At 42.3% G+C, this 16,272-nt stretch overlaps 1 protein-coding gene across 1 annotated transcript in view; it reads right to left on the bottom strand.

Moving 5' to 3' along the window:
* CNGB3 (cyclic nucleotide gated channel subunit beta 3) overlaps positions 1-16,272 on the bottom strand; it is a 286,679-nt gene that overhangs the window by 28,398 nt on the left and 242,009 nt on the right. Inside the window, exon 15 of the mRNA XM_040433859.1 lies at positions 550-668. Coding sequence (XP_040289793.1) covers positions 550-668 — 119 coding nt within the window. The remainder of the gene's footprint in view (positions 1-549; positions 669-16,272) is intronic.

Here is a 16,272-nt window from a genome sequence, read left to right as displayed (position 1 = left end):
GTCATGTACTCGAGACAATACACTATTTTTCACCTATGTAAAGCTGGTTAATATTTTTTGAGGAAAAAGTTTTCAAGCCTACCCCTCTCCCCCTTATGGTGCCCATAGAACTGGTGCAAAAGTCCAAAACATGACTACTTCAGTGTAGGGCTGTCTTCAGGCTGGTGAACCACCAAGTAACCTAGTATTTTGACTGGAAAGATAGTGGCACTATTTTTGCAAGATCGCAGTAAAAAACACTGCAAAATTGCAACAAGTAAATAAAAATTAAAGGGGTTGTCCCATCTTAACCTTCTTACAAAAAGCAATGGAAATAGTGTTTGTGCAGCTCCCGTTCCCTGCTATGAGAGTTACAGTTATTGTTTTTTTTTGGCATGAAAGACTGAGATGGGACAACCCCTTTAAGGTTGGGGGAAATCCTCCTCCAGCCCAAGATTAAAGGATTTCGCTGCCTAGTCAGACATGATCCCACACTGGTGTGTTGCAGAGCAATGCTGTCACTAACATTTTTATTGTAATTTTATTCTTGAAAAATAACATAAAATTAACCTGATTTCTCCAAATACAGCTCCAGCCTTCAGTGTAACCAGGACCTTCGTATCATCTGGTCCACCGAGAACCTGTACAGCACCTTGCTTGATGATGTACATCTCTCTTCCAATCTCCCCCTGTATTATGTTGGAGATAGGCAAGTGTTATTGTTATACTTACTTGCAAATTGTGGTACAGAATATATACACGCTTATGGTTTCATTCAATAAATGTTGTTCTTTGATAATAAAAAGCTATACCATTCTCCAATATACCCTCTGGTTGGTTTTTTAAGATCTCTGCTGAGCCCCTGTATGTCCATCAGGAATAGTTGATTCATGTTTTTGAAATTAAGCTTTTGTATGGTATGTGGCTGCAGCCACAGGGTAGGACTGGCCCACCAGAAGATCCTTCTGTGATCCCATGCTCTGAAACAACAATGGACCCCCTAATAGAAAAGCACCCCTCCAGGAAAAGACAACCCCGTATGGAACTGACTTTAAAGCCGATCACTTGAGTCTATTTTTAATGAGTTGATTTTAGCCTACTAGACTTCTTTCATGATTGTTCTATACTGTATGTCTGATAATAACAACAAAGTTTATGATATAATTATAAATGAATGCTAGGGTGGCCTAGGGTCTCTGGTCCGAAGAGTCCGACAATGTTCAGGATACTTGTTTCCTATATACTGGACGATGTCCGTCTTATCAATTTGCACCTGCTAGATTACTGAGAGTATTGGGAATTGCATGAAAAATCAAGCTTACGTGAAAAAGACAACCGTACAAATACTGTAGAAAAAGCAGGAAAGAATGATGATTTAACAAGGGAGCTATGTGAAAGGCAAGTAATCAGTTAAGGCAAGAACGTCATAGCCCCTTCTGTGCGAGCCCTCTAGATGTCAGATAATCATTTCATACTCTTTCATTGCTCAAATAATGATCGAATTGCTGCCTTGGCCTTCAGTTGGTAAATTGTGTTTACTCATTGCTAGATAATTTATACTGTTAGAATTCCAGAGTGGTTTTGCTCTGTACGACTAAATCATAGCTGCTCTGCCTCCCTAATGATTATATCTTGTGTCTTAAATGAATACATTTGCAGTTGGAATTCACAACGTTTTGAAGGTTACATCTTTCATTTATTATATACACTTTGCAAAGCTGTCAAAGCAAAAAAACATGTCCGCATAAAAGCTTTCATTATACGGAGTTTCCTGGATTTGTGGAGTCATGTTTAATAACTCTTATAAAGTGTACCTGTCGATTTCAAGCAGTGGAAGCAGCAATTCAGAGAACGGAACTAATATTTGTAACAATGCCGCTGATTGTCTGCCATCATGGTAGAATGAGCACTGGTGCTTCTGCTGCCCATAGCCAATCTGACATAAAACATACCTAACCTTTCAAAAAACCTGATAGTACAGTGTGTGTACATTAGAAATTACACTATTTCTGAGCACTATTTGACTTGTATCTGACTTTTTTTTAGCCCTTTTCCCTGTGCTTGTTGAATGTCTAGTTTTCAGTTCTCTCAGAGATGGTAGGTGAAGGTTTCTCCCATTCACTGCACACAGAAAGTAGAGGAGAATCTGCATCCTAACCTTCTCTTACTCACTCAGAAGGATCCCCAGAATCATGGAGGACATTACAGTGAAGTACTGAGCTATATAGTTGTGAATAAAGCAGTTGGGCTGAAATACATAGCTTTGCATTCTCTTTGTCTGTGTGGGTGTCTCCTCAGCTCCTGCTCATTCCTCCCACCTCTGCTGTCCATAGACATGTGTTAACATGTGTAATATGATCCTTCTGTGAGCTGCCCAGATTCAAAGCATATTTCAAACAGAAAAAGCATGGGCAGCTAAACATGAGAACTAGACATTTCCCTCTGATACGACATATTACAGTTTCTTATGGTCACTTGTATTATTCATTTATGCAAAGTTGTGTGAAAAGTTAGTGACCATTTAAAGGATCCCCAGGATAGGTCATCAAATTCAGAAAGATGGCGGTCCGACACCGTGCATCCTGACCAGCTGTTTTTGGCAGCCGCCAGCGCTGGAAACAGCATAGTGGACAGAGCCAGAAGCCAAACTTTCTGTTCACTGTGTAGTGGCCATGCCGGCACAGTGCAGCTCAGCTCCCATCCAAGTGAACAGGGGGCTCAGTTACAATACACTGGCATGACCCCTACACAGTGGATGGAGCTTTCTGCTTCTTGCTCCATCCAGTGAGCTGTTTTTGGTGCCAGCAGTTGCAGAAAACAGCTGATTGGTGGGGGTTCCTCATGTCAGACTGCACAGAACTGATATTAATGACCCAGTTGGTGAGGGAACTTTCGCAGAAAGGTAATAAGCTCATGAATGCCATAGCTCACAATTATTGGTGTATTGTTAGAAACATAATGGGGGGGGGTGCTGTATGTTGAGTTATTTATAAACAAGGGGCACATATAGATATCTTGCACAAGGGTCTTCTACTCTCTGTGGCTGCCCTTGTCCAAAGGCTCAGTATAGTAGGGGAATTCAGGGCTAAAATCATCACACTAATTAAACTTAGACAGACCCGACATATTTGGTGGATCTCTATGCATCAGGTTATTAGAAATCATGCCATCATGTGATTTCTAGGACTCTAGCATACTGATAGTAGAAATACTGGGCTTATCAACTTGGCAGAGCAGTTTTATCTGCAATTGGAGTCATCCCCAGCTACAACTGTAGCATTAATATAGTAAGACATACTTGTAAAGTTTATTGTAACCTTAATGGAAAAATGGAGTTAAACAGTGTATGTGAAAACTTAAAATAATGCACTAAGATTGTCCATAGCCTTACCCCTTGTGTTCACCCCAAAACAATAACCTACTCATAATATAGAACAGAATCAGGTGATCAGATTCCAATAGTGGAGCTGTGCTCTGAACCAATCAGATGTCCTACAGTCTCATAGACAGAGGGAGAGATCCTGCAGCTACACCTCCCTCCTCCCTGTCTTACTGTATATTTATTGTTTTACACTAGATAGATTTTTTGCACATTGATATGGTATCTGAACATTTACAGAAACCCTGCAGGCATCCAACTATAATGTATATGGCTTATGAAGAAAAAGTATTCACACATCAGGTTTTTTGTCTTTTGAATTTTTCTTTCCAGTTTGACTTGGTACAATTGGATGTTGGGGAAAAAGCTAAATAGAATAACAGAATAAAGTGGTCTTAAAAGGCAGAAAATGCTCAAAACCCCATATGCTGTTGCGCATTTCTAATGGGGGAGCAAATCCTGCACATGTGGTCCATTGCTAACAGCAATCCCCAGCAAAAATGCATACAATGGAGGATGCCTGCAGCGGACCACATGTACCACAAAGACATCCTACACAGGATAGTCAAATGAGCGGATGTGATTGGCTATATAAAACAGAAATTTACAGAAAAGGGTGCACTTCACTGGTAAATGCAATTGACAATATAAATATGGCTAAACCCTCAAACTGATATTAAAATGAGACTTTTGCCAATATATTCTTATATCAAGAACATAACGGAGCCCGCGCACCCTGCCAAGGTCTCTCAAAGTGGCACGGGACCTAACGCATGGGACTCTACCTGTGCCGTATAGGCAATTACAGATAGGTGCATAAAGTCCAACACACAGCCAGCAGCTCCCAGTTACCTCCAGCGTGAAATCACACATACAATGGAGGAGGGAGGAGGCTGTGATTCCCACCTATCACTGACTCATGTGACGCAGGCCGCACAGGTGCACTTGAATGTTACCCATAGATCAGAATCAAGGCACATTCAAACCTGGAGTTGCCCCTATCTCTAGGCGTGTATGTACAAACAGAATAACAGAATAAAGTGGTCTTAAAAGGCAGAAAATTTTAATTTTGGAAAAATCTAAATCTAGCTTTAAAGGGGTTATCTGAGATTTTGATGACATGTCCTAAGGATAAGTTAATATCAGATTGATGGGGTCTGACTATTAACCTACAAAAAGGCCACCTGTCAACTAGACAGCTACAATTACCACTTGTAAAGCATCCAAGATAGACCAAAACGAACAAGTGGAAATGATGTATCAAAATATTAGTTTATTATAAAATATAAAATATGGAGAAACTACAGGATGACATACAAAGATACGGAAAAGCACAGGGTCAATGACGCCAACCAATCCCCAATGAGTCTGTGAAATGTAGCACACAGAAAGGTACGATCCATGAATCAAAAATAAGAGCTCAAGGAGAACCAGGATGGCAGGACACCAAAGTCGCCGCAATAAGGCTATGCACAAAAAGTGCAAATGACCATACCTGGTGATCCATGAGCTGACTCACACATAACACAATGCATAAATATCTAGACCGACCAATATAATGATGGGTACTCGAAGTAAGAATAAATATCTCAGTCAGGAAGAAGATGGTAACAATATGCACAAAAAATATATAAGGGACTCACTATGAATATAAGCAGAGATCCCTATGGGCAGTGTGAAGCGATGCTAGTAACAGGACGTACCTGAGGACATGGTGATGGATGGAATGTCAGACCCTGAGCGCGAGACCTCGACGCGCGTTTCACCTCAACGGCTTCGTCAGGAGGTACTGAGTTATGTACAAGCAGGGTATATATAGGCTGAAATGGAGGTGGGTGGGTAGGGGGAAATTACCTGCATGTAAAACACCTGTGGTCCACATACTCGGGCGCGGAAAAGCTCCATGATGCACGGAGCCATCTCTCAGCGCGTCCACATCTGCTCACCGTGCATGCGCGGCGCTTACAGACGTCACGGAGCGCGTCGAGATGGCGCCGTGCAGCGCATGCGCAGTCCGCGACCTAGTGGAACGCACGTGACCCATAACTCCCAGTGAGTGAATAAAGGGCCAACGAGCGCCATGATCACGTGAGTGGCAGTGACGCTGTTCCGAAAACTACACTCCGTATATCCATATCGAGTCCCATATAAGATGACAAGGGCCTGAAACCAGCGAGAATACTTACAAGTGGAGTGAAAAGCATATAATAAATAAAAAATAGTGTATAATATGTGTACAGGGAGTGCAGAATTATTAGGCAAGTTGTATTTTTGAGGATTAATTTTATTATTGAACAAGAACCATGTTCTCAATAAACCCAAAAAACTCATTAATATCAAAGCTGAATATTTTTGGAAGTAGTTTTTAGTTTGTTTTTAGTTTTAGCTATTTTAGGGGGATATCTGTGTGTGCAGGTGACTATTACTGTGCATAATTATTACGCAACTTAACAAAAAACAAATATATACCCATTTCAATTATTTATTTTTACCAGTGAAACCAATATAACATCTCAACATTCACAAATATACATTTCTGACATTCAAAAACAAAACAAAAACAAATCAGTGACCAATATAGCCACCTTTCTTTGCAAGGACACTCAAAAGCCTGCCATCCATGGATTCTGTCAGTGTTTTGATCTGTTCACCATCAACATTGCGTGCAGCAGCAACCACAGCCTCCCAGACAATGTTCAGAGAGGTGTACTGTTTTCCCTCCTTGTAAATCTCACATTTGATGATGGACCACAGGTTCTCAATGGGGTTCAGATCAGGTGAACAAGGAGGCCATGTCATTAGATTTTCTTCTTTTATACCCTTTCTTGCCAGCCACGCTGTGGAGTACTTGGACGCGTGTGATGGAGCATTGTCCTGCATGAAAATCATGTTTTTCTTGAAGGATGCAGACTTCTTCCTGTACCACTGCTTGAAGAAGGTGTCTTCCAGAAACTGGCAGTAGGACTGGGAGTTGAGCTTGACTCCATCCTCAACCCAAAAAGGCCCCACAAGCTCATCTTTGATGATACCAGCCCAAACCAGTACTCCACCTCCACCTTGCTGGCGTCTGAGTCGGACTGGAGCTCTCTGCCCTTTACCAATCCAGCCATGGGCCCATCAAGACTCACTCTCATTTCATCAGTCCATAAAACCTTAGAAAAATCAGTCTTGAGATATTTCTTGGCCCAGTCTTGACGTTTCAGCTTGTGTGTCTTGTTCAGTGGTGGTCATCTTTCAGCCTTTCTTACCTTGGCCATGTCTCTGAGTATTGCACACCTTGTGCTTTTGGGCACTCCAGTGATGTTGCAGCTCTGAAATATGGCCAAACTGGTGGCAAGTGGCATCTTGGCAGCTGCACGCTTGACTTTTCTCAGTTCATGGGCAGTTATTTTGCGCCTTGTTTTTTCCACACGCTTCTTGCGACCCTGTTGACTATTTTGAATGAAACGCTTGATTGTTCGATGATCACGCTTCAGAAGCTTTGCAATTTTAAGAGTGCTGCATCCCTCTGCAAGATATCTCACTATTTTTGACTTTTCTGAGCCTGTCAAGTCCTTCTTTTGACCCATTTTGCCAAAGGAAAGGAAGTTGCCTAATAATTATGTACACCTGATATAGGGTGTTGATGTCATTAGACCACACCCCTTCTCATTACAGAGATGCACATCACCTAATATGCTTAATTGGTAGTAGGCTTTCGAGCCTATACAGCTTGGAGTAAGACAACATGCATAAAGAGGATGATGTGGTCAAAATACTCATTTGCCTAATAATTCTGTACAGGGTGTATGTGTGTGTATAGGACAGAGCCCATTCATATGCAAATGATTGCTCTGGCCCACCCACACAATAAAACAGCAAGTGAATAAAAAAGACATATATAGGGGGACCATATAAATGGAGCCAAAGTGCCATAAATACATAGTGAAATAAAAGATTATGACAAAGACATAAATTGTTATGTATAAATAAATGCATACACCATATATTGATATATATATCGTAAATACGAAAGAATGAATGTCGGATACATGATTGAATAGCCATAATTTGCATAGCCGAATTGGCAATACAATACACAATAGATAGTAATAAATCACATGATTAAAAACTAATCCGTATAGAATGAGTAGGGTTGCTTATATAATTGTTCATCAAAACATGATAATTCAAGGCGCATCCTATATTCATAGTTGTTAAAAAAGAGATGCTATCATGTGGGCATACAAAAAAACTTTTTTATACATAAACAAGAAGTGACAATTGGTAAAATACAGGAAATTTCTTCCTAGTGAATAGATGAACCAAGTACGCTGGTACTCATGGAAGCCACCTAGTAGGCCCATCTAAGATGGCTATATCAAAAATTACCAAGATATGGGGTGGAAGTACCAGGGGCGGCACCACGGGCGGTAACGGCCGCCAATGGGGTCGACCGAGGAACTCCTGTGCTTTTCCGTATCTTTGTATGTCATCCTGTAGTTTCTCCATATTTTATATTTTATAATAAACTAATATTTTGATACATCATTTCCACTTGTTCGTTTTGGTCTATGATGGGGTCTGACTCCCTGGCACCCCCGCCAATCAACTGTTTGAAGAGGCCGTGGTTCTCTGGTGGTGCAACTGTTTGAAGAGGCCGTGGTTCTCTGGTGGTGCAACTGTTTGAAGAGGCCGTGGTGCTCCTACTAAAGTAAATGAGGATGAGCTGCAATACCAAGCACAGCTGCTATCCAATGGACGCCACTTTTCTTTGTAAGCTGCAAGGAGGCCGCGGTGCAACGCAGCCTCCTCAAATGGCAGATTGGTGGGGGTCCCAAGTATCTGACTCCCTGCGAATCTGATATGGATGACCTTTTCTGAGGATATCACAGAATCTCAGAAAATGGCTTTAACCCTTAACATTTTGCACCTTCGTGACCAGACAGATTTTTTTTTTTTTATCTGACATGTGTTACTTTATGTGGTAATAACTTTGGAATGCTTTTATTTATCAAAGCCATTCTGAGATTGTTTTCTTGTGACAAATTGTACATAATGTTAGTGGTAAATTTGAGTCAATATGTTTCACCTTTATTTATAAAAAAAATATCCAAAATTTAACAAAAATTTAGAAAAATTTGTAATTTTCAAAATGTGAATTTCTCTGCTTTTAAGGCAGATAGTGATACCTCACAAAATAGTTATTACTTAACATTTCCCATATGCCTACTTTATGCTGGCATCATTTTGAAAATGTCATTTAATTTTTTTAGGACATTAGAAGGCTTAGAATTTTAGAAGCAATTCTTATTTTTTTTTAGAAAATTTCCAAAAAAAAGTCACTTTGTGGGCCTTACATAGTAGAAACCACCCAAAAATTACCCCATTTTAGAAACTACACCCCTCAAGTTATTCAAAACTGATTTTGCAAACTTTGTTAACCCTTTAGGTGTTCCACAAGAATAAAAAGGAAAATGGAGATGAAATTTAAAAATGGTAAACTTTTTGGCGGATTTTCCATTTTTATAAATTTTTCCTGTAACACAGCAAGGGTTAATAGCCAAACTAAACTCAATATCTATTACCATGATTCTACAGTGTACAGAACCACCCCATATGTGGTTGTCGACTGCTATATGGGCATAAGGCACAGCTTAGAGCACAATATGACTTTAAGAGGGTAGATTTCACTGTAATAATTTTCAGGTGCCATATAGCAATTGAGAACACCCTGACATACCCCTACAGTGGAAACCCCCAAGAAGTGACCCCATTTTGGAAACTATACCCCCAAAGGAATTGTTCAAGGAGTGTAGCGAGCACTTTGACTCAATAAGCAATTCATAGAATTTTGAAATATTTGGCTGTGAAAATGAAAATTTTTATTTTTTACAAGAACATGTTGCTTTAGACCCACATTATTCATTTTAACAAGGGGTAACAGTAAATTACATCCACAATTTGTTACCCATTTTCTCCTGAATATAGCAACACTTCATATGTGGTCGTGAACTGCTGTATGGGCACACTGTAAAGTTCATTGTACTGATAAGCAACAGCTTGTGTATTCGGTATCCTACAAATTATATATATATACTAGACATTATGCCCAGAGCAATCATCACACCGCGCTCCGGCCTATCAATGCCGCCCCCCACCGCCCACCGTCCGCACAGACCACACCCCGTGCGGCGAAGGCGGCGCATGCGCACTGGCTGGACAGCGCACTGGACGGCCGCAGGGGAATTGTGGCAGGAGCGGACGGCGGCGAGGGAGCGGTGGCAGGAGCGGACGGTGGCGGGGGGAGCTGTGGCCTACCTATAGGGTGACACCTTGCAGGGAAACTTGTGTGTAGCGCTGTGTCCTTGTGGAGCGCTGTGTCCTGATTGGATGCCGCACCACGCATGCCCAGTGCAAAACTGGTGACACAGACGTACTCACACAGGGATTTTATTATATATATATATATATATATATATACAGGGTGGGCCATTTATATGGATACACCTTAACAAAATGGGAATGGTTGGTGATATTAACTTCCTGTTTGTGGGACATTAGTATATGTGAGGGGGGAAACTTTTCAAGATGGGTAGTGACCGTGGCGGCCATTTTGAAGTCGGCCATTTTGAATCCAACTTTTGTTTTTTCAATAGTAAGAGGGTCATGTGACACATCAAACTTATTGGGAATTTCACACGAAAAACAATGCAAGACACCCTACGAGACCACCCATCTCCCATGCTACAGTTAGCAAACTGCTTGCTAAGTTTCGTGAAACTGGTTCAGTGTTGGATTTGCCAAAATGTGGACGCATGAAATCTGTCTCTAATGAAGAAACATCAGTGGCTGTCCTAGCTTCATTCAGCAAGAGCCCACAGTGTAGCACTCGCCGCATGTCACTGGAGAGTGGCATTAGTCGAACATCCCTTCGGCGGATATTAACTACTCACAAATGGCGCCCTTACAAACTTCAGCTACTGCAGCATCTCAACGAGGATGACCCAGATCGGCGCACTGAATTTGCAGAATGGGCAAAACAAAAATTGGAACAGGACCCTCAGTCTACGCAGAAGATTTTGTTCAGTGATGAGGCAAACTTTTATGTGAATGGTGAAGTTAACAAACAAAACCACCGCTATTGGTCTGACACTAACCCACATTGGATAGATCCCTCCAAGACTGTTGGAACAAAAAATTGATGGTATGGTGTGGTATATGGGGTACAAAGATAGTGGGGCCATTCTTCATCAATGGAAACCTCAAGGCCACTGGATGTGCGAAATTGCTACATGATGATGTGTTTCCCTCTTTATGCACTGAAGCTGGCACGTTCCCTGAGTTTTTCCAGCAAGATGGTGCACCACCACATTATGGGTGTCAGGTCCGAGCATTCCTAGATGAACAGTTTCCTGGAAAGTGGATTGGTCATCGTGGGCCAGTTGAATGGCCCCCAAGGTCTCTCGATCTGACCCCCTTAGACTTTTATCGTTGGGGTCATCTGAAGGCAATTGTCTATGCTGTGAAGATACGAGATGTGCAGCACCTGAAACTACGGATACTGGAAGCCTGTGCTAGGATTTCTCCTGCGGTGTTGCTATCAGTGTGAGAAGAGTGGGAGAAGAGGGTTGCATTGACAATCCAACACAATGGGAAGCACATTGAACACATTTTATAAGTGGTCAGAAACTTGTAAATAACTCATGAAACAATAAAGTTACGTTAAAACCAAGCACACCATTGTTTTTCTTGTGAAATTTCCTATTGAAAAAACAAAAGTTGAATTCAAAATGCCGAATTCAAAATGGCCGCCATGGTCACCACCCATCTTGAAAAGTTTCCCCCCTCACATATACTAATGTGCCACAAACAGGAAGTTAATATCACCAACCATTCCCATTTTATTAACCACTTCAGCCCCCAGTGCTTAAACACCCTGAAAGACCAGGCCACTTTTTACACTTCTGACCTACACTACTTTCACCATTTATTGCTCGGTCATGCAACTTACCACCCAAATGAATTTTACCTCCTTTTCTTCTCACTAATAGAGCTTTCATTTGGTGGTATTTCTTTGCTGCTGACATTTTTACTTTTTTTGTTATTAATCGAAATTTAACGATTTTTTTGCAAAAAAATGACATTTTTCACTTTCAGTTGTCAAATTTTGCAAAAAAAACTACATCCATATATAAATGTTGCTCTAAATTTATTGTTCTACATGTCTTTGATAAAAAAAAAATGTTTGGGTAAAAAAAAAATGGTTTGGGTAAAAGTTATAGCGTTTACAAACTATGGTACAAAAATGTGAATTTCCGCTTTTTGAAGCAGCTCTGACTTTCTGAGCACCTGTCATGTTTCCTGAGGTTCTACAATGCCCAGACAGTACAAACACCCCACAAATGACCCCATTTCGGAAAGTACACACCCTAAGGTATTCGCTGATGGGCATAGTGAGTTCATAGAACTTTTTATTTTTTGTCACAAGTTAGCGGAAAATGATGATTTTTTTTTTTTTTCTTACAAAGTCTCATATTCCACTAACTTGTGACAAAAAATAAAAAGTTCTATGAACTCACTATGACCATCAGCGAATACCTTGGGGTCTCTTCTTTCCAAAATGGGGTCACTTGTGGGGTAGTTATACTGCCCTGGCATTCTAGGGGCCCAAATGTGTGGTAAGGAGTTTGAAATCAAATTCTGTAAAAAATGACCTGTGAAATCCGAAAGGTGCTCTTTGGAATATGGGCCCCTTTGCCCACCTAGGCTGCAAAAAAGTGTCACACATCTGGTATCTCCGTACTCAGGAGAAGGTGGGGAATGTGTTTTGGGGTGTCTTTTTACATATACACATGCTGGGTGAGATAATTATCTTGGTCAAATGCCAACTTTGTATAAAAAAATGGGAAAAGTTGTCTTTTGCCAAGATATTTCTCTCACCCAGCATGGGTATATGTAAAATGACACCCCAAAACACATTCCCCACCTTCTCCTGAGTACGGCAATATCAGATGTGTGACACTTTTTTGCAGCCTAGGTGGGCAAAGGGGCCCATATTCCAAAGAGCACCTTTCGGATTTCACAGGTCATTTTTTACAGAATTTGATTTCAAACTCCTTACCACACATTTGGGCCCCTAGAATGCCAGGGCAGTATAACTACCCCACAAGTGACCCCATTTTGGAAAGAAGAGACCCCAAGGTATTCGCTGATGGGCATAGTGAGTTCATGGAAGTTTTTATTTTTTGTCACAAGTTAGTGGAATATGAGACTTTGTATGAAAAAAACAAAAACAAAAAAACAAATCTGCATTTTCCACTAACTTGTGACAAAAAATAAAAAATTCTAGGAACTCGCCATGCCCCTCACGGAATACCTTGGGGTGTCTTCTTTCCAAAATGGGGTCACTTGTGGGGTAGTTATACTGCCCTGGCATTTTCCAGGGGCCCTAATGTGTGGTAAGTAGGTAAATGACCTGTGAAATCCTAAAGGTGCTCTTTGGAATATGGGCCCCTTTGCCCACCTAGGCTGAAAAAAAGTGTCACACATGTGGTATCGCCGTATTCAGGAGAAGTTGGGGAATGTGTTTTGGGGTGTCATTTTACATATACCCTTGCTGGGTGAGAGAAATATCTTGGCAAAAGACAACTTTTCCCATTTTTTTATGCAAAGTTGGCATTTGACCAAGATATTTATCTCACCCAGCATGGGTATATGTAAAATGACACCCCAAAACACATTCCCCAACTTCTCCTGAGTACGGCGATACCAGATGTGTGACACTTTTTTGCAGCCTAGATGCGCAAAGGGGCCCAAATTCCTTTTAGGAGGGCATTTTTAGATATTTGGATACCAGACTTCTTCTCACGCTTTGGGGCCCCTAGAATGCCAGGGCAGTATAAATACCCCACATGTGACCCCATTTTGGAAAGAAGACACCCCAAGGTATTCAATGAGGGGCATGGCGAGTTCATAGAAATTTTTTTTTTTTGGCACAAGTTAGCGGAAATTGATATTTTTAATTTTTTTCTCACAAAGTCTCCCGTTCCGCTAACTTGGGACAAAAATTTCAATCTTTCATGGACTCAATATGCCCCTCACGGAATACCTGGGGGTGTCTTCTTTCCGAAATGGGGTCACATGTGGGGTATTTATACTGCCCTGGCATTCTAGGGGCCCTAAAGCGTGAGAAGAAGTCTGGAATATAAATGTCTAAAAAATTTTACGCATTTGGTTTCCGTGAGGGGTATGGTGAGTTCATGTGAGATTTTATTTTTTGACACAAGTTAGTGGAATATGAGACTTTGTAAGAAAAAAAAATAATAATTCCGCTAACTTGGGCCAAAAAAATGTCTGAATGGAGCCTTACAGAGGGGTGATCAATGACAGGGGGGGTGATCAATGACAGGGGGGTGATCAATGACAGGGGGGGTGATTAATGACAGGGGGGTGATCAATGACAGGGGGTTGATCAATGACAGGGGGGTGATCAGGGAGTCTATATGGGGTGATTACCACAGTCATTGATCACGCCCCTGTAAGGCTTCATTCAGACGTCCGGATGCGTTTTGCGGATCCGATCCATCTATCAGTGGATCCGTAAAAATCATGCGGACGTCTGAATGGAGCTTTACAGGGGGGTAATCAATGACAGGGGGGTGATCAGGGAGTCTATATGGGGTGATCACCACAGTCATTGATCACGCCCCTGTAAGGCTTCATTCAGACGTCCGGATGCGTTTTGCGGATCCGATCCATCTATCAGTGCATCCGTAAAAATCATGCGGACATCTGAATGGAGCTTTACAGGGGGGTAATCAATGACAGGGGGGGTGATCACCACAGTCATTGATCACGCCCCTGTAAGGCTTCATTCAGACGTCCGGATGCGTTTTGCGGATCCGATCCATCTATCAGTGGATCCGTAAAAATCATGCGGACGTCTGAATGGAGCTTTACAGGGGGGTAATCAATGACAGGGGGGTGATCAGGGAGTCTATATGGGGTGATCACCACAGTCATTGATCACGCCCCTGTAAGGCTTCATTCAGACGTCCGGATGCGTTTTGCGGATCCGATCCATTTATCAGTGCATCCGTAAAAATCATGCGGACATCTGAATGGAGCTTTACAGGGGGGTAATCAATGACAGGGGGGGTGATCACCACAGTCATTGATCATGCCCCTGTAAGGCTTCATTCAGACGTCCGGATGCGTTTTGCGGATCGGATCCATCTATCAGTGCATCCGTAAAAATCATGCGGACATCTGAATGGAGCTTTACAGGGGGGTGATCAGGGAGTCTATATGGGGTGATCACCACAGTCATTGATCATGCCCCTGTAAGGCTTCATTCAGACGTCCGGATGCGTTTTGCGGATCGGATCCATCTATCAGTGCATCCGTAAAAATCATGCGGACATCTGAATGGAGCTTTACAGGGGGGTGATCAGGGAGTCTATATGGGGTGATCACCACAGTCATTGATCATGCCCCTGTAAGGCTTCATTCAGACGTCCGGATGCGTTTTGCGGATCGGATCCATCTATCAGTGCATCCGTAAAAATCATGCTGACATCTGAATGGAGCTTTACAGGGGGGTGATCAGGGAGTCTATATGGGGTGATCACCACAGTCATTGATCATGCCCCTGTAAGGCTTCATTCAGACGTCCGGATGCGTTTTGCGGATCGGATCCATCTATCAGTGCATCCGTAAAAATCATGCGGACATCTGAATGGAGCTTTACAGGGGGGTGATCAGGGAGTCTATATGGGGTGATCACCACAGTCATTGATCACGCCCCTGTAAGGCTTCATTCAGACGTCCGGATGCGTTTTGCGGATCCGATCCATCTATCAGTGGATCCGTAAAAATCATGCGGACGTCTGAATGGAGCTTTACAGGGGGTTGATCAATGACAGGGGTGTAATCAATGACAGGGGGGGTGATCAGGGAGTCTATATGGGGTGATAACCACAGTCATTGATCACGCCCCTGTAAGGCTTCATTCAGACGTCCGGATGCGTTTTGCGGATCCGATCCATCTATCAGTGGATCCGTAAAAATCATGCGGACATCTGAATGGAGCTTTACAGGGGGGTGATCAATGACAGGGGGGTAATCAATGACAGGGGGGTGATCAGGGAGTCTATATGGGGTGATCAGGGTGATCAGGGGCTAATAAGGGGTTAATAAGTGACGGGGGGGGGGGTGTAGTGTAGTGTAGTGGTGCTTGGTGGGACTTTACTGAGCTACCTGTGTCCTCTGGTGGTCGATCCAAACAAAGGGGACCACCAGAGGACCAGGTAGCAGGTATATTAGACGCTGTTATCAAAACAGCGTCTAATATACCTGTTAGGGGTTAAAAAAAACACATCTCCAGCCTGCCAGCGAACGATCGCCGCTGGCAGGCTGGAGATCAACTCTCTTACCTTCCGTTCCTGTGAGCGCGCGCGCCTGTGTGCGCGCGTTCGCAGGAAATCTCGGCCATCGCGAGATGACGCATATATGCGTGACTCTGCGCAGGGCTGCCACCTCCGGAACGCGATCCTGCGTTAGGCGGTCCGGAGGTGGTTAAGGTGTATCCATATAAATGGCCCACCCTGTATATACAGTATATTGATGTAAAAGCTTTATATGGTAGGACATAGTCGCTAAATACAGCAGCTAAAAGAAGCAAGGGTCTCAAATTATATCAAAGAAATATGCTGTATATTACAGTCCTGATCAAAAGTTTAAGCCACTTGAAAAATGGCAAAAAATCATATTTAGCATGGCTGGGTCTTAACAAGGTTCCAAGTAGAGCTTCAACATGCAACAAGAAGAGATGGGAGTGAGACAAAACATTTTTTGAGCATTCAATTTAATGAAAACAACGAATAAACTGAAACAGGCTGTTTTTCAGCTGATCAAAAGTTTAGGACCACACC

The sequence above is a fragment of the Bufo bufo genome, chromosome 5 (genome assembly GCF_905171765.1).
Source record: "Bufo bufo chromosome 5, aBufBuf1.1, whole genome shotgun sequence".
Taxonomy (NCBI): domain Eukaryota; kingdom Metazoa; phylum Chordata; class Amphibia; order Anura; family Bufonidae; genus Bufo; species Bufo bufo.
Note: the sequence above shows the minus strand (reverse complement) of the source record. Positions and strands in the feature narration are given on the sequence as shown.